The sequence below is a fragment of the Vicia villosa genome, linkage group LG6 (genome assembly GCF_029867415.1).
Source record: "Vicia villosa cultivar HV-30 ecotype Madison, WI linkage group LG6, Vvil1.0, whole genome shotgun sequence".
NCBI classification, from domain to species: domain Eukaryota; kingdom Viridiplantae; phylum Streptophyta; class Magnoliopsida; order Fabales; family Fabaceae; genus Vicia; species Vicia villosa.
Genome location: NC_081185.1, coordinates 77,939,873 through 77,966,561, shown reverse-complemented (window position 1 = coordinate 77,966,561; position 26,689 = coordinate 77,939,873). Strand labels below are relative to the sequence as shown.

At 29.2% G+C, this 26,689-nt stretch overlaps 1 protein-coding gene and 1 long non-coding RNA gene across 2 annotated transcripts; one reads left to right on the top strand and one right to left on the bottom strand.

The window, feature by feature from the left end:
• Positions 1–8,818: 8,818 nt before the first annotated feature.
• On the bottom strand, positions 8,819–10,111 carry LOC131613938 (F-box/kelch-repeat protein At3g23880-like). Its single transcript, XM_058885578.1, has one exon. It carries the CDS (start codon positions 10,109–10,111, stop codon positions 8,819–8,821), a length of 1,293 nt encoding a protein of 430 aa, XP_058741561.1.
• A 4,420-nt stretch (positions 10,112–14,531) lies between these two features.
• Positions 14,532–19,482, top strand: LOC131611699 (uncharacterized). Its single transcript, XR_009287093.1, has 3 exons — positions 14,532–14,635; positions 18,855–18,911; positions 19,015–19,482. It is a non-coding gene; the product is annotated as an uncharacterized LOC131611699 (long non-coding RNA).
• Positions 19,483–26,689: the final 7,207 nt, after the last annotated feature.

Sequence of the window (26,689 nt, the reverse complement as noted above, 5' to 3'; positions counted from 1 at the left end):
TTCCATCTCCTCTATTCTTCTTTTAAAATACCTCTTTAATGCCCACCTCCACCACCTCAAGCCCAACTATAATACTCCACAGTTTCTCCCCCACATTATTATCTAAATTCTCTCATTGTTTAGTGTTATTCCTAAAAATAATAGACTCTTCTGAGTGTTCACCATAAAAAATAGCAGGAATACCACTTTCCCTCTAAGAAGACCCAATTCCAACAGTACAAACAATATCCATATTGCAATCCAACCCAATAGAAGCGTTATTAACATCAAAGCTCCATTTCTGGAACTTAGAATTTGCACGACCAAGATCCTTATTATAAACAACAACACAACAAACAGAAAGGTTTTTGAATTTGATCTTCTTATTACTTCTACGCCTATCCACAATATCTATCTCGTTCCCAAGAAGGGAAGTGATAGGAGGTTCAATTAGATATTTTAATTAGTAATATAATTATCTTAGTGTTATTTTATTTTGAATGTTTTGTTGAATTGAGTTTTTCATTTGGGTTTTCTAGTTAGGATCACTATGAGTACTATATATGTAGTCCTTTGAGACTTTGAAGGGAATTAATCAATGAATGAAAATGTTATCTTTATTTTAATTCTCTTAGATAGTTTTGTATTGTTCTTCCTCTTATCTATTACAAACCCTAGTTCATAGCATTGATAGGAAAATCTTTCTATCAATTGGTGCTCTCATTTTTGATCTCATTCTCCCAATTTAAATGGCCATTGCGGAGTTTAGCGGCGAGGATGATGCTTATGAGTGAGTGTTTGACATTGACAAATTCTTTGTTGAAATGGGAATACCATCATCATAAAAAATGTTAATGGTTATCTCTGCATTGCAAGGTCCTCCTCTACAATGGTGGCTTCAATGGTCTCACCTTCATCTAGTGGAAAGTTGGGAATCGTTTGTTCATCCTTTTCTTTGGCACTTCAAACCTGAATGGCAGGCAATTTTACTTGTCTTAGATGAGGAAGAAGATCCAGATTCATAATCTCTTATGGGTGATGTTACCAATTCTATTACTGATTATGTAGTAGATGAGGAAAAAGAGCCATCACTATTGAAATCTACCGAAGCTTCTTCCCTGAATGGCGATTCTACTATAGATGACTCTGAGTTCAACGTCGATCTTGCTCTGTGTGTGGGGTCAGATTCTATTACTGACTCAACTTTGGGTTCCTTCACTCCCTTCGATTCCATCTCTGATGACTCTGTATGTGTGAAGCGTGGCTTACTCTCTCAATCTTCTGACCCAACCTCAAATTTCCCCTCCGATATGGACACTGTCACCATTACCACCCCAGAAACGACGGTGAGGAATATTCTCTCATTAACGGCATCGCGACATCTAGATCATGCATTCGACCCTGGAGGAAACCCTCTCATAATCGCAACGCAACTATCGTGTGCATCTCTTACGGAAAGATGCTCGGTGGTCCTTGTCCCGAATTAGGGCTTTTCCATAGCTTGGATCTCCTTGCTTAAGAGAAAATGGGTTGGTAGTGAAGAATCAATTTTAGATCCTAGATGTGATATCGTTAATGAGCGTATGAGATTTTTAAAAAATGGGTTTCTCAGTCTCAATCACGGCCGTCTCCACTTCCAGAGCCACTTGATTCAATCACGGAACCAGTCTCAATCTCACTGCTGCCACTTGAACCAGCTCTTCACCTGTTTGTTAAAATGCCTTCATCTATTTTGGAAAGTCATGAGCTTTAGAGAAACTACTCAGGAAACTTTTCACCGCCCTCTCTCTGAACTCTTAGTCTGCTCATGATGCATACAAAAAACAACGTTTCTTGCGGTGCTTCCGATTTAGTCTCTTTTGGTGCTCAAAAAACAATTTCCATTTCTCCCCTAAAAGTGCTTAAATTTTAACCACTCTTCCTGGTCACAAAGAAGTTGTGAATTGCACTCATTGGCTTCCATCAAGTAAATTCCCATTTAAAGCCAAAGAATGTGAGCAACATTATTTATTTTCTAGAGATGAATATGGTGCAATTATTTTCTGGGAATTGTTCCTTATTCATGAGAAGTGGAGGTAACTATCACAAGAACAACAATCACTCTTCTCAAAATCAAAACTCATTCGAAAAATCAACAATGAGTTCTTCTGTGATGAGAAAGCTTGCTTTACTATACAACAACAATGGTTATATGCAACACCCCTTTTCTAAACCCCAAAATCTCAACAAATATTCATAGAGTATATTAAAATGCATAAACAAAAGGGCGTCACATGTTATTTTAACCGCATTGAAAACCTAAAACAATCATACAAAACATGCACTAATCATCTTGTAACACAATTTGATACATCATGTTTCCATATACTATGCATATCGCACGCGGAATAATAAACTTCAAGAGATTTCAATAAATATATCCCATACTATATCTATCTACCAAATCATATAACATAAGCAATTCATATATTTTCATGTCAAATGAATCCAACATTGGCACATATCCATTAACACATTATATCCAACATTTCAAGTTAAACATCTTAAACATAACAATATCAGATAATAAAACATGAGTTCAAATAACCCCCAAGTGTTACATAATCAGAGCATTTGACTCACTACCTAATCAAAACGGCTAAATCCTCAGACAAGCTCACTACTCGTCGGAACCTGCACGATGTCACAATGAACATCATTCAAACAGAAGGGTGAGAATTCACATCATAATGAATACATATTATATGAACAATGAATATAACATACGTTAGCATTATCATTCATCACACTTCATAATTAAATAAGTTCCACAAATACCGCGCATACTACAATTCTCAATTACCACACAAAACAATCACCTCAATTTCAAATAACCACTTAGCACGCAATGTGACTCAAATGTAATAAATGTGACTCTATGCATGTGGTACCATTGTGAGTATCAAGCTCACCGCTCCCGATCGAAACCAGAGCCACGCTTCCGATTCGGACAAAATCAAAGCCCTCAAAATATGAACAATAGTTCACCGCTTCCGAATCTGCGAAAGAGAACAAATCAGCTTATGTTTCCACACAAGGATCAAAGCTAACCAGAGTTCCAACTCCCCATGAACGCATGTACAATTATTACAAACATATGCAATTAAGATTCACCATACAATCTTAATATACCGCATATCATAATAATTATATAATGAATTATCCACAAATTGTATGATACACTTATCATATAACAATCATAACAATGCACAACAATTAGCATATATTCATTTCACACTCATCATGAATATCATACTACATATAATGCCAACAATTGTTATTCACATCTTATCAAGTCATAACGTACAAACACATAATTACACGTTATTCACACACCAACATCATAATTAATTCATCAAGTGCTAATCAATTCAATCCTATCATATAGATAATCACATTAGCTTCCTAATGTTTCGAGCGGCACAAGGAAAGGAGTTACGGATCAAAAGTTATGCACATTTGAATTTTTCACAAAACAGGGCATTTTCTCTCGGCGAAAGGATACACTCTCCCGGCGCTCCAAGTCAGTAACTTGGCCACCCCTCGACCGCTACGCTCGCCCGGCACAGACATGTGAATGCGCACTCAACCGGCGAAGCCATATGCTCGCTCGACGAACGACACCAGAACCAGAAAAATCTATGCGTTTTCAGCACATCCCAACACCAACCCAACTCTTATTTTTGCCAACCAAAACTCATCCCAACATCAATTTATCACATGTTATGGGTTCCTATTCATGTTTCTAGTTATGGGTCATCCATATAACACATTAAACATTAACAAATCACAAAATCTCATTGATTTAACCTAACCCTAACATTTTTCCAAATCTATGAATTGAGAGATGATTATCTAGTATACTATCATACATTACATACATATACTAACAAGATAATGGAATTCTCTCCCTTACCTTAGATTACTCTCCTTCTATCTTCAAGAATACCCCAAATCCTCTTCTATTCTCTTCTTTCTCCACTCTCCACTTTTCTTACCAAAGTCATGTTATGAAAATGACCTAACCCTCTCACTACTCTTTTCTCTCTAATTTGGGCTTAACCCATTAACCCTCTTAGTATAATATTTCTACCACTTAGACCCCATCAGATATATCTCCCCAATAAATCAATTAACCCAAATAGTACAAATACACACATTAATTAAATATTTAAATAATCATTATACTACATAGTAATTAATTAAAATAAATAATTAATAAAAACACCAAAATAGCTAATAAAATGGGGATGTTACATTATACACCTCTGCATCTTGGAGTGATGAATGAGAAAGTTTCGGTCCTCAACGATTTTGTGTCGGGAAGTTCTTCTTCATTTCACTGTCTCACAAGAGAAGAGGAGACAGTGTTTCATTTAGCTGTGAGATATAAATGTTATGATGCTTTGGTTTTCATGGTGCAACTACTCTAGTCAGTCATATCTCTTGAGACTGAAAAGGGATTATTTGATGCAATATTGAAGCAATTTAGAGCTATGAATAAACTAAAGCAACTTTTATTGAAGGCTTTCTTTTCAATTCTGAAGTTTGTGTTGCAAATAATCAGTGACAATTTGTTATTCAAGCAATGGGATCCAAAAACAATATCTCTATTCTCATATTGATTTTAGAACCTTGAGGACAAGCTTCAATTGAACCCGACTACATTGATAGGAAGTGCAATTTGATATTTCAATTAGTAATGTAATTATGCTAGTGTTATTTTATTTTGAATGTTTTGTTGAATTGGGCTTTGAAACTTTGAAGGGAATCAATCAAATGATTGAAAATGTTATCTTTATTTTAATTCTCTTACATAGTTTTGTATTGTTCTTCCCCTTTTTCTATTACAAACCCTAGTTCATAGCTTTTGTAGAAAAATCTTCCTATCAAAAAGCAGGAAGCATCCACTGAGCAACCCACCTTAGTACTTTCTTCTAAAACAAAAATAAAAGCTATATTTTTTTTAAAAAGAATCCTATATTTAATTATTTGTAATATTAATGTATGAGTTAAATATGTGTTTATTCTTATACATTATTAAATTTTATTTTTATTTTAAAAAATTACACACTTTTATTTTACGAGTAGATTTATTCTGTGTTAAAATAAATAGGTCTCCAGTTATAATTTAATTTTTAATTTTTAAAAATTCTTTAAATCTTTTTCAGAATAATTTAAAAAGTGGTTCCGAAAAATGTAAAATTTTAGTCTAAAATTAATTTCATGATAATTTTTAGAATTAAAAACTTTAATGGAAATAAAACATGAAATTCCACAGTTTTGTAAAGGCTAAATAAAAAAACATGTTTAAAAAGTACGTGACCATTTTTGTTTCTCATAATCCACGTGGATGTCTCTCTTGACAAATAAAAACTTGTTGATAGCTAAGCCAATTCTCACATTTAAGTGTTTGTTAAGCTATAATTAGTTATTGACAGAATCTCACATTAGTGTTTGTTAGGTTATAATTATTTGTTGACAAATTCTCACATTTATTGTTAAGCTATAATTACTCGTTGAAAACTTAACAAGGCCGTGTATTTCTCATATCCTGGAAGAAAAGGTCATTTACAACATCTATATATGAGTCATTTAATTGATTTTTGAAAGTATCTTTTTAATTTATTTTTCAGCAATTTTTAAGTACGTAGGACATGTAGTACAATAATAATTATTCATTACACATACTCAGTTACTCATAACTCACTAAATGTGTAATAGATCTTTATTGTCTACTTGTCCTACTTACTTCAAAGTTGTAACGAAAAGAAAACCACTAACTTTCACTATATTGCTTGGCTATAATTAGTTGTTTTTCATCTTGACATGGAAGAAAAAGTCATTTACAATAGTATTTCATATAAATTATGTTTTAATCTTGAATGGATCTTAGAAATTTGTTTTCTGCATCTTTTAAATGTGTAGCATATGTAGTACAATAATCATCATTACACGTTTTGAACTGTGTCAACATCACAAATATTTAATTTTCTTTTGTCATTTTTGTTTGTGTACACTGATGAAAATCATGGTTCAGATAAGAAAACCATGAATTTCCACTATGCAATAGTCTATGTTTTTGTCTGTCGTTGATTATATCAATGCTTTGTTTTCTTTCACTTTGTCTGCTTTTGATATTTAGTTTGCTGTAAACTCATGCTGAATTTATGCTTTCATTTTGTTAAGTTGTAAAAATAAAAAACTGCCATGCAGGTTTTGAAATGGTTTTTCATCAAACGGGATATTCGAGAATAATAAGGTTCAATGGTATAGACATTAATGATATGTTGGTCATTAAGGGATATTCTTGATGTGGTTTATACTTGGAATATAATGAATTACTTTGTGTTATATGTATTACGTTGCGGAAAGTTTGTTGAGTTCTTCTATTTAGCGATAAGGTTAAGTCTCCGTCTAAAAGAACCATCGTGAAGGTGATTTGGCTAGCGACGGTGTGGTCCTTATGGCTAAAGCATAATGCCATTATTTTCAAGAAGGAGAGTTTTAGTTTCACCGAATGTTTGTCGGAGATAGTTCTTTTTTTCTTGGCATTGGCTATTGTCCTCTTACAAGTTAATATACTTTTCTAATTTTCATTCTTGAAATATCCTTCCGCTCATTTTGAGTTTCTTTTTTTTTCAAGAACTTTTTAAAACATTATGAACATGTCTGCAAAATAATCATTCTAAAATACTCATTGGTTTGACAGTAGGGACTGAAACTAGGTGCATAATAATTTTATAAGGACTATTCATTGAAAGAAATATTTATAGGGACTAAAAATGCAGGGTCACATATTTATAAGGACTAAAAAAGTATTTAACCCTTCTTACTTTGCGAAATAATAACATCAATAATAAATTATAAATTTTACATTTCATATCATCTCAATAACATATTATATTGAATCAATTAAGAAGGAAGGTTTCTGAAAGTTATAGTTAAGTGTCAGAAAGTTGCAAAGAAATAGGATTAATGGTGGAGAAAGTTGCAAAGAAATAGGATTAATGGTGGTGGTGAATCATTATTCTTTACTCATTAGATAGTGAGTAATTGATTTATGTCAATGTTATAAATGTGTGATTGGTGAATGAAATTATCATCAAGAAAATGAATGGAAAAGTTAGTTTAGAATAGTTTAATCTTTTTAGTGTAAATTCTTTTTGTTTCTCTCTGCATCAAAAAGCATGTTCATAACAAATGGTGCTTTTCAGAGCTCTCTAGTTAATTAATTGGAAATAGTGATTCCAGGGTTTGATGGTGAAATCGATGTCTACTGGTGGGTGCTTTGCACCGAGAAATGCTTCAAACAATGACTTACACTAGAGTCATTGAAGATGACAATGGATGGACTTGCCATGAAATGTCCGGCTCTCACTTGGTGTCTCCGTTGGTATCCACGCCATCCATGGGTAAATTGGAATGCATTTACAATAATATTTCTATGGCAATTCAATGCAGGAGTGGCAGGTAATTCCTCCTTTACCAGGTGATGAAGATGACATGGAGTTTGAACGATAACAGTTTGTTCGATGCAGCAGCATTGATGAATAACCAATACTGTTGGACAAAAGAATCAATGATTCCAACCAATTTTCTTCTTCAAGCATTGTTTCATATCTAGATTTGTCATTACCGATTAAAGTCATTTGTTCAATCTCCCTTTCAGCCGAAAACCCATCCTTATATATTTAAGTAGTTCTCTCTCCATCTATATAGCATGAATTCGGTGTACTAAATTGAAACCAAATAACTTTGTATGATTGTATCCACACATAAATAAGACAAAATGAAAAAAAAGAGAACAAATGTTCATTAATCAATATGCTTGGTGAAGTGTGCTGCCAAAACTTTCAAAGATGCTGATGCTGCAATGAAGGATAGATAACCAAGCTCTAAAACTGGAGACAGGATCTCTCATAAATACTCTCTGCAACAGAATTTTCATTGGCACATAAAATTGTTTCCCTCTTTCAACTTTCATTCTACAGTTTTCTTACATTTGAAATTTAAATAATATGTTAAGCTCCCATGTTGGGGACTACATCATGATTAAGTTTTGTTTAAAATGTTGTCGAAGAAAAGTCATTCATTGTATGGATTTATAAGATTGCCAACTTGATAACAATATCCAATACATAATCATTCAATAATATAATTAAATTAAACCCATCATGAGAAAATGATCACACAAATAAATTAAATTCAAACAAATAAATCATGAAAGAGAACCTTACTTTCAGCTATTTTTTTTTTCATAAGCAACTCTTGTATTATGATTAGGAGTACTAGGGGTACACCAACCCGAATACAAGAAAAGAAGAGTGACTAAACATCAAAGGAACTAACAATGTGTACAAAGAAGAGGGTTTTTATACCACTCATAGAAATTACACTTAAGCTTTGAAGTTGATGATAACCACCACCAGGAATACCAAACAATCTTGTAGTATAGTTCATCTATATCCAAACTTTGCATTGGTGAATATAATCTCATTTCTTACCTTCCAAATACACCAACAGAATGTTAACCAAATGGCAGCAGCAATGTTGTTCTTCATGGTACCCTGCAGTTGTTCAGTCCAAGCCAACAAAAATTCACAACAATCTTCTACTGTAGGCAATTGAATTTCCAGCCACGAAAAGACTCTCCACTTCAATGATACTAACATAGGGCACTGCAGAAAAATATGCCCTGAGTCTTCAATCTGACCTTCACAAAAGACGCACCTCACTTCCTGCTGAAGAGATATAATATTCCTATTAAGAAGTTGTCGCCTAGTTGGGATCCTGTCTCTTAGCAGTCTCCATCCAAAGATCTGCACCTTTGAAGGCAATATGAAACCAAGCTATATGAAACCAAGCTTTCAGTGTAATAATGGTAACGGAACCTCCAAGGTTTATCAATACTCTCTGATTTGTTACATCTCCAATTATAGAGAATTGCAGTGTTTGGATTTGTCAGTAATAGAGTATCACTCTTCTCAGACATGCATAATGGAATCCACCTAAACTGCAAGTCATTATATATTTGAAGATTATAATATTTGATTTTAAATAGCTGTGTCCAAGATTCTGCAACTCCGAATTCCTTCATTTGCCATATAACAAAATGAGTTTGTTTGAAATCATGAGAAAAACAAAGAGAGTCCTTTAACACACTTAGATGTGGTTCTACAAATGGCACTTCAATGAAACCTTGCGGAAGAGACAACCTAGTATGTGTCTCCGTGCCCAAATCAAGGGAAATAGCCGCAAATTGTTCTATAGTAATATTCTCATAATTATAAGGACGAGGAGAGGGGAAATTGCCTACTGCCAACCAAATAACACTATCACTCAGATGCACAAACTGCATTGCCAAATAATGAGAGCTAGGTGAATTTTGAATATTTCTCCAAACATTATCGCCCAAATTGAGAACTTTTACCTCCGTTTTACGATTAATGAAATGCACCAGCTTATAAGTGTTGCTTGAACTATCATAACCAAAAGTCAAATTATAAAGTCTACCATCACCAGTGATTCGTAATTTATACGACAATGTCCTCGTTGCGGGGTTCCAAAAACGAAGGCTCATCTTTTTACGGTTACCATTAACTTTATGACCCAAACAGAGTAATCCATTGCAGGAACCAACTATATAGAAACAATCTTTATAGTTGTTTTGAAAGAAAGGATCATTTGGAAGGGTGAAACGAATTGAAGGATTATGAGATAGACTAACAACGTTTAAGGTGGCGTCATGGCCTTCGGAGTTGGATATAAGTGAGACGTCTTGAGTTCGTGCAGATCTATGAAGATGCAATTTGACAAAGGTGGGATCAGAGACAAGAGAGTGGAATGTCTTACTCATGCACATCAATCGAATGACTGATTTTACCGGAAGAAGGGAAAGCACCTCGATGATAAGATCGTGCGGAATGAAAACCGGTGATGATGATGGTGACATGATGAGAGGGCACTTCGATTGGAGATTCATGTGGAGGTTTGTGAGATTTGCGGTTGCAAAAGAGGTTTTCGAGTTTCGAGCGATGGTTTTAGATATTTTGATAGGGTTAGGGTTCAGTTTGTGAGTAAATTCATTCATTTGGTATGCTATTTATGTGCCCAATTTGTTTGCAAATGTTTCTTGACCATTATGCTATTTGTGAGTCTAATTTATTTGCAAATGTTATTTTTAGTAGTTAATAATTAAAATATTGATTTAACTAAACGTGTGATCATAAAGATTAAAATTAATATCATGCTATCATTATGCTATCATGAAAAATAATCTTTAATATTATTTTTTTATAAAAAATTATAAGTACAATAACATAAATATTAAAATAGAATATTCATATCAATATGACTAAAAAAATAATTATAACATGATAGAAATAAGGGTTAAATACATTTTTAGTCCCTATAAATATGCGACCCTGCGTTTTTAGTCCCTATAAAAATTTTCTTCAATGAATGATCCTTCTAAAATTTTAATGCATGCAATTTCAGTCCCTATTATTTTCTAAAATTTTAAAAAATGTTTAATTACCCTTTAATTTTTAAATTTTATAATAAATTTTTTTATATATGTTTAGAATACTGTAAAATATTTATTTATCAAGTTTTAGAATTTTTTAAAACGAGAAGAATTAAATATGAATTTTTCAAATTTCAAAAAATAATGATAAAAGTAATGAAAATCTCAACTTAGAAATTAAATTTTGAATTTCTTTTTTTTCCAGGAACTTTTTAAAACGTTATGAACATGTCTGTAAAATAATCACTCTAAAATACACATTGATTTGACAGTAGGGACTGAAACTAGGTGCATAATAATTTTATAAGGACCATTCATTGAAGAAAAATTTTATAGGGACTAAAAATGCAGGTTCGCATATTTATAGAGACTAAAAACATATTTAACCCTAGAAATAACGTTCTATCACATAAATTGATGATGTAAAATCTAACGTGCTATCGCATAAATTGATGCTATGAACATTACTTTTTTAGAAATTGATTTTTAAACTTGACATGAGTTCGAAGTCCCTGAGAATAGCCTTAAACTCCACAAATTCTGAGATTCGCCTTCACGAAAAATAATTGTGTCATTCACTAAATGTAGGATATCATCGAACCTTGCTCACCAAAATGAAAGTTCGTGTAGTTACCCAACTCCACGCTCTCTCCAAAAGTCTTGTTAAGTATTCTATTACTATAACGAATAAGGTGAGAGGGGACCCCCTTGCCATAATCCACATTCCACTTTAGAATCTTTTCTACTACTGCCATTAACAATTACCGCCATCGAACTCACAAAAACGCAGGCTTCCATCCATCTTATCCACTTTGAACCCAAGCCCATTCTCGTCAACACATACCATAAATAATGCCAGGTAACCCAGTTGTATGCTTTCTCAAAATCAATCTTTAAAATCAAGCAACTCCTACAGTCCCTCTTAGCCATATCCATGACTTTATTGGCCATGAGAACCCCATCCAGAATGTTCCTCTTCTTTATGAAAGCAGACTACTTAATTGAAATTAGTTTCTCAATGACAGCTTTGAGCCCCCTACTAGAATCCTGGTCAAAATTTTGGCTCCCATCGAGACAAATAGGTATATACTCTGTTAGGAATAGAGGAGTCAAAATCTTTGGAATCAAAGAGCTAAAGGAGGATGTACAAGCCTTTACCAAAATCGTCTTAGAGTGGAAGCCTGGGGTGAACTTCATAACATCTTCTTGGAGTATTATTCCCGTCGCAATTACACACCGCTTCTTTAACCTCTTCTTCCGTAAAAGGAAGCTCAAGACCTACAGAATCTTACTCCTCAAATCTGTTGAAACTATTTCCCTAAGGAATAGGTCTAGTAAAACACGGTTCCTTGAAGAACTTCTCAAAATGCGCCTTATGATGGAATTTAACATTCAACACTCCCTCCACCGGACTATTTGGAGTTTTAACCACACATATAACATTTCTTCTCACCCTTTCTTTTAGATAATTGTGAAAGTACCTGGTTTTTGATCTTCACTCCTTAAACTCAAGGTGCTTCCAAATCTCCTCTCTAGCTAACCGCCTATCTTATATGGCTTTATCCATACCACCTCCACCATTGTTCATCAGATATTGATCCAACTCGTTTTGTTCATCAACTTTCTATTTGACATTCAAGTATATCCATCCAAAAAATTCTTTATTCTTGAGTCATAATTGTTGATTAGTCATCGTTTTTTTTATAATCAACCATGTATTCAAGAAAAGTTCAGAGGGGTACTTTAAGCCCAAATACAAGAAAAGATATAGACAAACCACCCAAAATAGCATATTAACCTACAAAATTATTAAAGGATTTCCATTCATAAAAATTACAATGTAACTTCTTCTTATCCCCTATCGCTAACCACCACCAAGAATACATCATTTTATTGTAAACAATCTCATCTAGATCATCCACCCCGTTATTGAATATGATTTCATTACGGTGTCGCCACAAAACCAACAAACAGCCAGCCAGGTTTCCCCGACTCGATTGTTGGTGCAAAATGATTTCAAAACATTCACCATTTGAATAAAGTGATCACAGTAAGTGTCCTCTTCCATATAGGCTAACCCCAGCCAACTGAATATTTTCCTCCAAACCAGCCTTGCCTAGTAGCACAAAATAAATAAGTGATTAACCTCCTCCACTTGATTACAGCCAAACACACATAAAGGATCTGTATATTCCTGAATAATTCCCCTTTTATTCAATTGAAATTTCGTAGGCAGCCTATCCTGCAACAATCGCCATCCAAAGATTTGCACCTTTCATGGGACCTTCGTTTTCCATATCATAGACAGTGCAGCCCTCACCTTGTTATCACCCACCCCGACACATAATCTTGCAAGAGTTTTGCATAATTAGATCGCATAGAATAGCAATGCGAATCTTGAAACGGCCAAATCACCAAATTCCTATTCTAACCAGATGGAGCAATTTGATCCAACCCTGCCTTTATGTCAGATAATTCAGTAGAAACCTCTTTGTTGAAAACCGAGAAGTAATTATCAAATTGCCATTCCCACTCATTTCTGACCCAACAACCCATATTACGAACATTACTGTTAGGATCGACAACAAACTGATCTAAATTTGGAAATGTGTATCTAAATGCTCTATGCCCCAGCCATTGAATGTTCCAAAACAGAGATGAAACACCGTCACCAATCCTTCTAGATATGACCGTAGTAAAATTGGTGCTATCAATCGAATCCCTTAATACCATCAATTCTCTCCACCATTGCGACTCAAAGGATTTACTTCCCACCTTTTTCTTGAAAAGAATTCGATTAATTAGATTTCCATATCCCGCCTCCAAAATTCCTCTCCAAATTGCATCTTCCTCTTTAAGAAATTTCCATAGCCATTTAGAGATAAGCGCCTTGTTAAATAAACTTACATCTTTTATCCCTAACCCTCCGTCAGCCTTCCTTTTACAAATAGACTTCTAGCTAATCTAATCAATGCCTTTCCTTTCTTCCGAATTGTGCCAAGTACCCACAATAATGGTATCATCAGCAAATTGTAGAAGATCGTACGGTTGTTGACCATTACACGCAAAACATGAAAATTCTTAGAGTAGCCTTACAAAACATTCTCGCCAATCCTTCAGTAACTATAGTGAAAAGGTAAGGAGGCAATGGGTCTCCCTGCCCTAAACCTTTGTGTATATTAAACCCTTCTGTTGGGCTTCCATCAATTTAGACAGACATATTACTTTCGAACACTCCACCTTCAATCCAGCTTAACCATCTCTCTCCAAATTCTATACTGATCATCATTTCTTTTAAAAAAAATGCCAATCTACACAATCCACTACAAGAAAAACAGTACTCCCTAGCCACGTGAAGTTGTGACATGATTATCATGTGGGTAAAAAAAACCAATTGCGACGTGAAAATCACGTCACTGATTTTTTTAATATTAAAATAATATACATAACGTAAACATTTTGGGTGTCAGAACTTTATTTTTTTTAAAAAAAATAGCGGGGTGGGATTCGCATCGCAACCATAAAATTAAAATTAAAAATTAAAAAGGCATTGACCTTCATATGGGGGAGTTTGAAAATTTTCAAAATTTTAGTTGTGACGTGGGATTAACGTAGCTAAAATTTTATAGGGAAATGGTCTGACTTGAGCAGGTGAGAGAAACATGCTTTTGCAGGTAAGAGAATATTAATTATGACTATTGGGATGGTTGTGATGTGAATATCATGTGGCATGGTTGCGACGTGATTTTCACGTGATTGACTTTTATACATAACACGTTTCACTTTCCCCCATAAGTCATTCATTCCATTACTTTCCCTCTTCTCTTCTTCTCTTCCAATCTCAGACCCACCATACCTATAGATTCAAATCTAATTTTTTTCCAACAAATTTCTTTCAATCTTGTATCAAAGGTAAATCACATCAATTAATTTTTATAATTTCGTTTTTATAATTGCATCCATTAATATTTCTGTTTGTTAATTTAGGTGTTTTTTTAAGGTTTTGAAGAAAAAAAATGTTGAAGAAAAAGAGGGTCGAAAGAGAAGAAGGTTGAAGGAGATTGAAGGTTGAAGGAGATTAAAGAAGAGGTATTTTTGCAATTTTTTATATATTATGTTTTTTTGTTTCAATATTATATTTTGTTTGAGTATTATGTCTTGTTATAAATTAATTTTAAACAAAATTATATCTATATATATTTTGCTATAGATTAAGCTTTTAAGTTAAAATTTGTAAAAAAAAAAAAAAGAAAAATAAAACAGAATATGGTAGAGAATAAATGGTATAAAAATGTTATATATGATAAATATATTTAATGAAACTGTATATATTATTTTATAAATAAAATATTTACTTTGTAAAAACAGAATATATTATAAAAAACCAAATTTGATTTTGATACTCTTTTTATTTACTAAGTGAGAATAAAATTTGATTATCTTTTTAAAAAAAATTGATTTTGAAAAATGTGGTCTTCTTATTATTTACTACATAAAAATAGAATTTGATACTCTTTTAAACAAAATAGAATTTGATTTTTTAGGATATTTTTTGTTGGAACACTAGTAGAGTGACTTCTCTCCACCACATAAAGAAATATATTCCATATGAATCATAATTTAATATATTACCAAACAACTGCATTAACTCTGAGCCACAAAAGTTATTAATAATTAGTATGTGATCATGACATTAAATAATAGAGTTTAAAGGTATGTAAACAAACTTTACAGATACATCCAATCGAAACTCTTATACTTGTCATGTCATATTAGTTTTTTTAAATTAAAATTGTGTTTTAATTGGATGCATGATTGTGATTGGTTGACAGTGTAAAAATATTTTATACTGTCAATGCATATCCTCTTTTTTCTAAATAATATAATAAAAAAAGATTTTACCAATAAAAGCACATTTATATATAAAGAACTGATATCTTTTATAAGAAATGAAAACTAACCATCTAATCTAAGTAACGCTTAAAATTTAATTATTTTATATAAAGAACACTTTATTGAATCTTTTCTATTATATTTAATATTTAAATTTTCATAAAAATAGAATCTTTCCAAAAATATTTTTCAATATGACATTTAATTTTACTATTAACATATCAATTTAAATTTTTTGCAAGATATCTCTAACAATCTTTTTTAAACTCTCGTGATCCTTTGTAACTATTTAAAAATGAAATCATATTCTATATTTTGGTTGAATTGTTAAGAATTTTTGTTTGATATTTTAATTTGGATTATTTATTTCTTTCTAAATTTTGATTTTTATAAATTTTACCATTGTGATTATTTTAAAGAAATTTTAATTTTATTAATATAATATTTTAATAATTGTGGCCTCTTTTGGATATTGACAAACTAGAAATTTTAGTCTTATTATTTATTTAATTTAGGCATCATTCTTGGAAGTAGCATATTAAAAAATATTTTCATTCTTGCAAGAATAATAATTTTATATCGAAACAAAATAAATAGATAATAAGATTAAAAATTATAATTTACTAATAGTTAACAGGGGTCACAATTAGTAAAATATTATAACAAAAGTATAAATTATTAAAATAGTCCCAATGATAAAGTTTGTAAAAATAAAAAATTTCCAAACACGCAAATAAGTAAATCAACAAAATTAAAATATTAGTAATACTTTCACATTTTTTAAATATTTTTAATAAAACATAAATGATAAACTAAATGAAACTAATTTTTTATAAAAGAAATATTTGTAATCAAATAAAAATATAGATGATAAATCAATAATGTACTTTAATTTAGTAGAATTTGATAAAAGAAAAATTTATTAACTTGTACATAAATAAATCAGCCACAGTAAAATATAGGTAATAATTTTAAATTCTTCAATATTATTAATTAAAAAATATACACGTGATAAATAAATAAAGTTATTTGTTCAAAATAAAATAAAATAAAATTTTATACCTTAAACATGTCTATTTTACTGTCATGTATATTTTAGTAAAATAAATAATATCAAAACTCTTCAGCAATAAAAAAATATAGAATATAATTTCTTTTGTAATAGATTTAAAGAATCAAACGAGATAAGATGAAAAAATTAACACTAAAATGTTAATTATAAAATTAAATATCATATTAAAAAATATTTTTGGAAAGATTATATTTTTATGAGACTTTTAAATATTAAATATAATTGAAAAGATTCAGTAAGTACTCTTTATATGGAATTATTAAATCTTAAGCGTTAATTAAATCAGATGGTTGATATTGATAGTTCTCGTTTCTAGGAGTAAGTTATTATAACTTACTTTAAATCTGAACCATTGATTCTTCTCAATTTAATGGTTAAAAATAATAAGTAATATTTTTCTCTCTCCACATTTAATTACTTATTATTTTTAACTATTAGATTGAGAAGAATCAATTGTCAAAATATGGAGTAAGTTATAATAACTTACTTCTGGAGTAAATATATTCCTATTAGATTGAGAAGATTGAGAAGAATCAATTGTCATATATATATATATATATATATATATATATATATATATATATATATATATATATATATATATATATATATATATATATATATATATATATATATATATATATATAATTTGATTGTATAATTTTTAAAAAGTAAAAAATTATTTAAATTTAATCCGCAAGAACTAACTTTGCTGAAATATTTAAATTATTTGTTTATATATATTTGATTTTAATTTTATTATATTTTAGTTTATTAATTTATATATGTAAGTATTTTTAGTTTATTATTTTATTTGTTAATTTAATTTATATATTTTAGTATATTTAGTTTATTAATTTAATTTTTATATATATATATATAATTTATTAATTGGCTTTCAAAAATTATTTTTAAAAAAAATGAATTAGCGACGTGATTTATATGTCACTAATTAGTGACATTAAAGTCACGTGGCAAATAAAACTGTTTTTCAGCCATCTACTGCGCCTGCTCTAACTTAAATGTGGGGAATCTCTGTGCAAACATTTGCGACGTGATTTTCATTGTCACTAATTTGTGAAGTGAAAATCACGTCACAACTTAGTTGCCATCCGCTCTCCAGCGGCGTAATTAGTCACGTCGCAAAAATCAAATTGTGAAGTGATTTTGGTTGTTGTGGCGTGAAATTCACGTCACTAATAAGCATTTTTTTGTAGTGATCACAGGCTTGGGAAAAATCAACCTTCAACAAAATACACTCATGTTTCCTCTTTTGAGCATAGTCCACGATCTCATTAGCAACAACCGCCCCATCTAAGATCTGTCTTCCTCGAATAAAAGTCATTTGGAACTTAGATATCAGTTTCCCAATAACATTACTCAATCTAGCAGCTAAGAGCTTTGATATGATCTTATACACACCTAATCAGACTCATAGGCCTAAACTCCTCCAATTTTTGAGGATTGTCCACCTTAGGAATAACGACAAGAAAGGTTACTGTCATAGCTTCAGGAAGTTTTGCCTTAAAATAAAGTTGGTGCACAACAAACACAATCTCCTCCCTAAGAATTCCCAACAGTGCTGAAAAATGTGTTAGAGTGAGTAAATTAATCCTGCACATCATTGTTGATTGTCTCTTGTACAAATTTAGGAAGGGCTGAAAAATGTGTTAAAGTGAGTAAATTAATCCTCGATTTCAATAATTTCTTTTATAATATATTTTCAAAATTGAAAAACAGCATAAATAAACATACGTCAAATAATTTTTACATTTTTTAATAATTATATTAGATATGTTTAGAAAAATATAAAATTTCTAGTATAAAAATAATTTCATCATAATTTTTAGAACTAAAAAACTACTATCTATAATATAAGAAAAGTATATCTTTTTCAACAAATTCTCTGATTGCGACATGTGGCTTCATGGTAGCAAGAAATTCTCTTTTTCAACTTTCAACCACTTCTAACATGCAGCAGCAGTTAATAATTCATCCCTCCAACTTCCACAAGCACCAATTATGCAAATGAAAAGTTTCAACTGTCCAACTCTCAATAATGCTACTCAATGTGATATCTATCATATAACTTCCAGCCCTTCTGCCTGCCAAGCCCTCCACCTTCCGCATTCCAAAACGGTTTTATCATTACTATATATAACCGATTATATTTTCACATTCTCTATCATGTCCATCAAACCTAATCGTATCTATTCATAGACAGACCGGTTCCTTTCTTTTCTTGATAGAAAATATCTTTCATGTTATTTGCAGGTTAAATTTGTAGTGTATCATTTTGAACTTTCTTTTCTTGATAGAAAATATCTTTCATGTTATTTGCAGGTTGAATTTGTAGTGTATCATTTTGAAGTACCAATTGGCATCATTTCATAGTATACGGTTCGTTATTTACCTGAGTTGTTTCCAATCCATATTTTCTATTCTTTTAGTAACAATTTAAATATTGTCATAATCCATGTGTTTTGAATTTTTTCTGGTGCAGACAGTAGCAAACATCGTCTAGACGATTCGTTTGAAATAAATATTCTTCTTTGACTACCCTGAAAGTTTGAGTAGTAGAAATCAAGTTGGCTGGTGTCAATATACAATGGAGAATCTGCTTGAAATTATTGGGTTATGCTTGCGCAAGTTTTGTCGAAATTGTAAATATTATAATATGTAAATAACAGATGAAGCTGCTATGGTGTAAAATACTCAACTGGCAGAATATACTGAACAATTCTGAGGATGAGTGCATAAGCCATTTGCTAAAATGTGTGGAGGCTCAATTGGGAAAGATAGAAAGGAGAAGGGTTTGCGACATATGGATGACAACATGTTGGTGCGTTTGGAGGAAGCGAAACGATATTGTCTTTAAGAATGCGGAGTTGGATATTGATGAGCTATTTTTCATGATATTGAGAGCTTCTTGGCGGTGGCTATCAATGGAAGCCAAGGATAGATTAGTATGTAGTTTTTATGAATGGTATAAAAATTCATTGTTGTGTTTGTAACATAGCATTCTGGTTGTGTAAGGTTGTAGGACTTTTCTTGTAAGGGTTGGAGTACCCCTAGTACTCCATTTTCTTAATACAAGAAATTGCTTATGGAAAAAAAAATAATATGTAAATAACATGATATTTTATATTAATTCATAGAATGAACTTTAATTTTTTATATTTTAAGTGCAGATGTTAATAAATAAATCTCATAGATTGATTGATTGATTTTATGTTTGAGTGATATTTATATTAAATCTTAGTAATTATCGAAATTGTAGATATTATAATATGTAAATAAGATAATATTTTATATTAATTCATAGAACTAAACAATATTTTAGTTAGATCAAATTAAGAAACTAAGTTTATCAATATATATATATATATATATATATATATATATATATATATATATATATATAAAGTTAGTTTTATAACATATAATTGATATTTTTTTATTGTAAGGTCGAACAAAAAAAATAAAGATATAATATAATAAAATATTACAAATTAAAAATGTATACATAATTTTGAAATGTATAAGAAAAACGGTATATTTTTTTATGTAAATAAAGAGCTTTGAAAAGAAAAGACATAAATCAATTATCTGTAAAAAAATTAAATATCATAATCATCTTTAATTGATTGCAACTTTAATTTTTGATTTACTCTGATTGCAACTTTTGATTTATTTTTTTTATTTTTGATATAATGTGATTGCAATTTTTAACTTCTTATTCGTAATAGTCCAAGCATTATGGTCGATTTGAACGGGATTTTAAAGAATGGTTTGTTGAAATAATGAAGCAACACACCTATTTTCTTGATATGGAAATAATTGGTATATTATTGCAAAGTTTAATAAATAAATTTTGATTAATTGATTTTATGTTCGAGTGATATTTATATTAAATCTTAATAATTATAAAAATTATAGTTAAGTCAAATTAAAAAATTAAGTTTATCAATATATATATATATATATATATATACACTAGTGTTTCTACCCGTGCGAGGCACGGGATACAATTTCTTACACTAAAAAAAATATTTTATAACTACTTATAATTTACAAATAAAGTTATATTAACATTATAATCTATCTTTGTTATTAGTTGCACAAAAAAATATTTTTTTATCAATAGTAAACTATATTTTGTTTATAAAAATATCTGGATTACTTAAAATTTAATTTATTGAAGTATAAAATAATTTTTAAATTTTTAATTTATGATGCTAATTTAAAAATAATAGAATTTTTTAATTTTTTTGTAAGTAACCAGAAAAATCATTTAGTCTTTAAATATATAATATCAATTAAGAAATTAAAACGAAAATCTTTGTTAAAATTGCTCGATATGAAATAAATAAAATAAGATCTCATTTTAAAGATGACCTTCATATCTGAGAAACAATCTATATGAAATCAATTTTAATTTAGAAAACTTATATATTTATAGATTTTTGTGAATAAAATGATAAATATTAGAATCCAATCAAAGAAATTATATTAATTAAAACTCTAAATATTTATAGTACTCCATGTTTGAAATAATTTAAAAGATTTAAAATGAAAAATAAAAACATTTTAAGTAATTTAAAATTAATTTGTCAAAATAATAATTTTTTAAAAAAAGTTTTTTTTAGAAACCTAGATTAGTTAGGTTATTAACTATTACTGAAGTATATTAATATAATTTTAAATGATTTTAAGTTTTACTATCATCAATTTTTATGTTAGAACTTAATAAAAATAATTACGATTTTTATGGTAAAAATAAAAACATTAATTCTTTTAAAGCAAAGGTTCTACAAATTTTCCTATTTAGTTTGAAAAGTTTAATATTTTTTATTTGGCACTCATAATATTAAAATGATTCAATAGGTTTATGGTAATGTCTTGGAATACAATATTTATATTATATTAATAAATTAAAATTGATTTTTATATTTTTTAAATAAAATTGATTACGTTGTAACGACAATAAAATTAAGAATTCACTATTTAGATTTTAAATACAGAAAGTCATTGTTAAAAAATTAATGGGAATACTGATATTAAAAAAAGATTGCGTTCTTATTTATTTTTTAATAAAGATAGTTAGGTTAAATTTTAATGGTAATAATGACGGTAAATATTTGTGAATTTTGAATATGGAGAATCATTGTTGAAATACTAAAATACATTATTTATAATACACTACTTAAAAAGTATTTTGTTTTCATCATTTTTAATAATAAACATAAACATACAAAACCAAACTTTTGGTTAATAAGTGCTACTAAACAAAATTATTCTCTCTTTTATCTTGATATATGGAAAGCATGCATAAATTACAATGATGACTCTAATGTATGGTATAATATTTATTATTTCAAAAATTTATTAGCAATTTATTCTGAAATTATAATTTAGGGCATTATACCAAAGCCATTATAATTAAGGGCATAATATTGTATTGAATTTGATAATAATACTAATATGATTTTATAATTAATATTAAACAAAAATATATAATGATAAATGGAATAAAAAAATTATGACACAAAAGATCTCATTCTATTAATAAAAAGTAAATAATGATAATTTGGATATTTATTTAACAAAAGTTTAAACAATTGCTCTACTTCTTCATTGGCCCCATTTAACAAAAGTTTAAACAATTTAAACAATTGCCCTACTTCTTTATTGGCCCCATATCACATAGAGACCATTTAAACAATTTCTATGCCTCATTATTGGCCCCATATACATAAAATCTAAATAAATACTCATTACAAAAATCTAAAATTATAATAATTACTTATATTAAATTTCTAAATTAAATAACAATAACAACAACAACAACAATAATAATAATAATAATATAAGATATAATAGTAAGAAATGTGTATTATTAACATTGATTGTTTTTTCTTTACAATATTAATATTAATAGTGTATTATTATTGTTGTCACATTTTTAACTCAAATATCATATCTTTATAAAAAATTGAATTTAAATAATATAAATAAAAAATTTCTTTTTATAAAAATAAACATGTAAATAGAAAAATATTCAAACAAATTCTAACAATAATCCCTATAATATTTTCATTTCTGCTAAGATATCCATGTATAAAATTTCAATAATTACTTACTATTAATGTTTAAAAAAAATAAAAATTGTAATAATTATTTAAAAATTCAAAATCGTAATAATTAATAAAAAAAATAGTAAACCAATTTTGATATAAAAACTATAGATAATAAATATAAAAGTTTAATTTTTTTCATTAACAATCATTGTTAATCAATTGCGATTTCATATCTTTGACCAGGCCCGGCCCTAGGGGTAGGCAAACAAGGCCACCGCCTAGGGCCTCACTTTTTTAAAACAGAGTGCTAGTTTGATTTGCATGTGTATATACTATATCATGGCTAGTTACTACTTTATGTTTATATCAGTAATATCATACAGAAGTGTATTGCAATTTGTAGTCCCGTGGCTGTTTTCTAATATGGCTAGTTACTAATTACAATGTTTATATCTTTGCTTTAATCAATAGTGTAATATCAAAAATAAAAGGAAAGTCTAAAACAAAAAAAATAATAAGAGATTTGAAAATAAAGGGAAACAAATGAACACTATATTTCTTTATCTATAAGTTTTTAATGAGTATAACAAATGATTAAAAAATAAAAATATTTTTTAATATTTGTTAATATATTTACACAGTTATACTAGTTTTATATAAAAAATTAATTTATAAAAACATGAATAAATTGTAGATTTTTAATATTTTCACTAGGTTTGTATAAAATATAATATCTTATCTTCTTTTTTATTACTAATATAAAGAAAAATTTACCATCAAAGAAAAATTTACCATCAAATAAATGAAATTTATCTAATTTAAACTATTTTTAATAAATTTATGTTAGATAAATCTAAAAAATAATATTTAAATAAAAAATTAATAATTTTACTAAATTAACAATAACGTTTATTAAAACGATTTTAGTTAATTTGCCTCGGGCCTCCAAATGTGTTGGGCCAGCCCTGTCTTTGACAATGTCAAAGTTATGATTAACTTTAATAACAATGTATTTGACCAAAAAAAACTCCACCCATATCAACATGAATTTATAAAAAAAAAATTGATGTCCATCCAAACACAAATTAGACAAATTCTATAACATGGGAAACATGTCGAATAGAAGCATGTTGTTAGTAGAACCAGCAAAAACGAACAAATTATTATTGTAAGATTACAAAATTGATTTAAGATAGAATAATAAGTTATAAACACAATTTCTAAGAAGAAGAAAAAAAGTGATTTGAGGAAATAGAGAAAGTGTAACCTGGCCTGAGGGTATTTTTCGGATATGTAAGTATTTCGGATATGTAATGTACTGTAAAGCCAATAGCAAACTCATGGCTACAATAAAAAGAAGTTTAGTCAACAAACAAAAGAAGACTGTGTTAGTGTGTCAGCTTCTTTTTTTCACAACTTCTATTTTCTGTGGCAGTAAATGGATTTGTTTTAATTTATCAAGATCCATACAATTTAGATTTTCTGAGGTTGTTAATTGATTTTTTCACAACTTGTTTTATCAGCCTGATCATGCAACTTTAGCAGGCGGATCAAAAACTTCAAGATCCATTTACCTTCCTTCAATATTTACAAAGTTTATTGCTTTCTCATCAGAACCTGTATATATATTGTTGTCCTATCTCCTAATAGATGGAATACTCAAATATAAGCTAATAGCATTAGGTAATAGTTGTTCAGAACTTTCTTTGGAAATGATCTAACAATGGTGGACTAATTACCTTACATAGCAACGGTCGATACCGATCTAATCCAATAATCAAAGAACCAAGTGGGAAAACAATGCTATCAACGGTCGATACCGATCTAATCCAATAATCAAAGAACCAAGTGGGAAAACAATGCTATCAAGAATTGTTTTCAAACTATAATTAAGACTTGTCCATGCTTTGAACAAACTTTCGGGATTTCTAACACAACATCATCAATTTCAAATTATAATGTCCTGCAGATTCAAAAGAAAAACATTACACGAAGCCGAACATCTCAGGTTAGAAGAAAATGCTGGAACCAGAAAAAAACGAAAACGCAAGATTCAGAAGAAGCATGCCGCACCATATTAAGCACCTAAGGCAAGCTATCCCAAATCTACAACTGACTCATACAACCTCGCGGCCAGCTGCTCCACAGTGATGTGACGCGAGTACCACTATTGAAGTACCACCCATCTGACACAATGACAACCGTATTGCAGCACCGGCCAACGCGTTTGAACGTATTCCATCACGTCTAAACGATGCATCCACGCCGGAACATACATCGACCACCGCACAAACTCTAGTCCGTCGCGAGTCCGTCCACAATCCTCCCTCCCTTACGCAACACCAATTACCACCATCATCACCGTATACGAATCTTCATGGCCAATGACGCCCTACGCCGCAAGACTTGCTACCACTGCCGACAAGGTTCTTCCTTTCATCCACTCCTTTTTACATTTTGCTCTGGTTTCATTTTTGTGTTATTGGTTTAGAGTGATTCGCATAAGCAGGAAGATACATGATTGTGTTGTTTTTTTTGTTTGTTTCATGTTTGATTTATGAACGAGAGACCAAAGCAACGCGAAAGAGGGAGGAATGGAAACTAAATCTAGAAAATTAATGGTGAATTCAACCGTTTGCATTGAGAAAGGAATAACATTGATGATTAAGTATTGGGAAGTGAAACGGCGAGAAGCTAAAAACAATTATTCTGTGTTATATCATGAGATCTTTTAAATTCATAACAAAACTGAACCGTTTTTTTTGAAAGCCTAATTTAATTATTATTATTATTATTAGGGAATAATGTAATAAGAAATGAATTAATTAATTAATAAATATTTAAAAGATAATTATGAAAAGTTTTTTATTAATAGTAAAAGAAAAAATAGTAAGGACCCTAAAAATGTGACACTTGACAAACTTGCCAAAAAACTCATCTTGCTTTATTTTATATATATATATATATATATATATATATATATATATATATATATATATATATATATATATATATATATATATATATATATATATATATATATATATATATATAGAAGGGTTATATTGACTCCAAGAGTAAGTGTTCAACACTTACTCCAAATCATAACCATTGATTTTTATACATTTTAATTGTTCATTTAATCTAGTTATTTTTGGAAATATTTTTATATATAAAATTTTCATTAATACCGTTGGATTAATAATAATCAATTGTTATTATTTGGAGTAAGTGTTGTATACTTACTCTTGAAGTCAATATAACCCTCCTCATATATATATATATATATATATATATATATATATATATATATATATATATATATATATATATATATATATATATATATATAATTTATAAAGTTAGTTTTATAAAATATTATTGATATTTATTAATTGTAAGGTCGAACAAAACAAAAATAAAGATAAAATATTACAAATTAAAAATATATACATAATTTTGAAATGTATAAGAAAATAGAATCAAAGAATAAGAAAAAAAACAGTACATTTTTTTAGGTAAATAAAGAGTTTAGAATGAAAAGACATAAATCATTTACCTATAAAAAAGTTAAATATTATAATTACCTTTAGTAATCATTGATTGATTGATTGCAACTTTTAATTTATGATTTAATGCATGTGAATGCAACTTTTAATTTATAATTTAATGCATGTGAATTGCAACTTTTGATTTCTTATTCTTTTAGTACTTACCACATGTATTTTTAAATTATTAAATTTGAGAAAGTATTGTACTTTTATATCTTACAAAATTATACTGTTTTTACAATATTGTATGATTTACCTAAAAAAATATAATTTTAAGAAAATATTGTAATTTTGTATGATTTATCTAAAATTATCTAATTTTGTAAGATATAAAAGCCTTTTTAACAACCCATACGTTAAAATCATTACGTTGGGAATAATTTATTTGATATAGAATCAATACATTAAAATCATATCAATTACTTACCAATATCTTAATTGGTATAAAATAAATACTTTACAAAAATATTTAGTACTCCAATTATATTGATGTTGTATCACAACAATTGAGTGAATCAAATTATCATTAAAAATTAATAAAAATAAT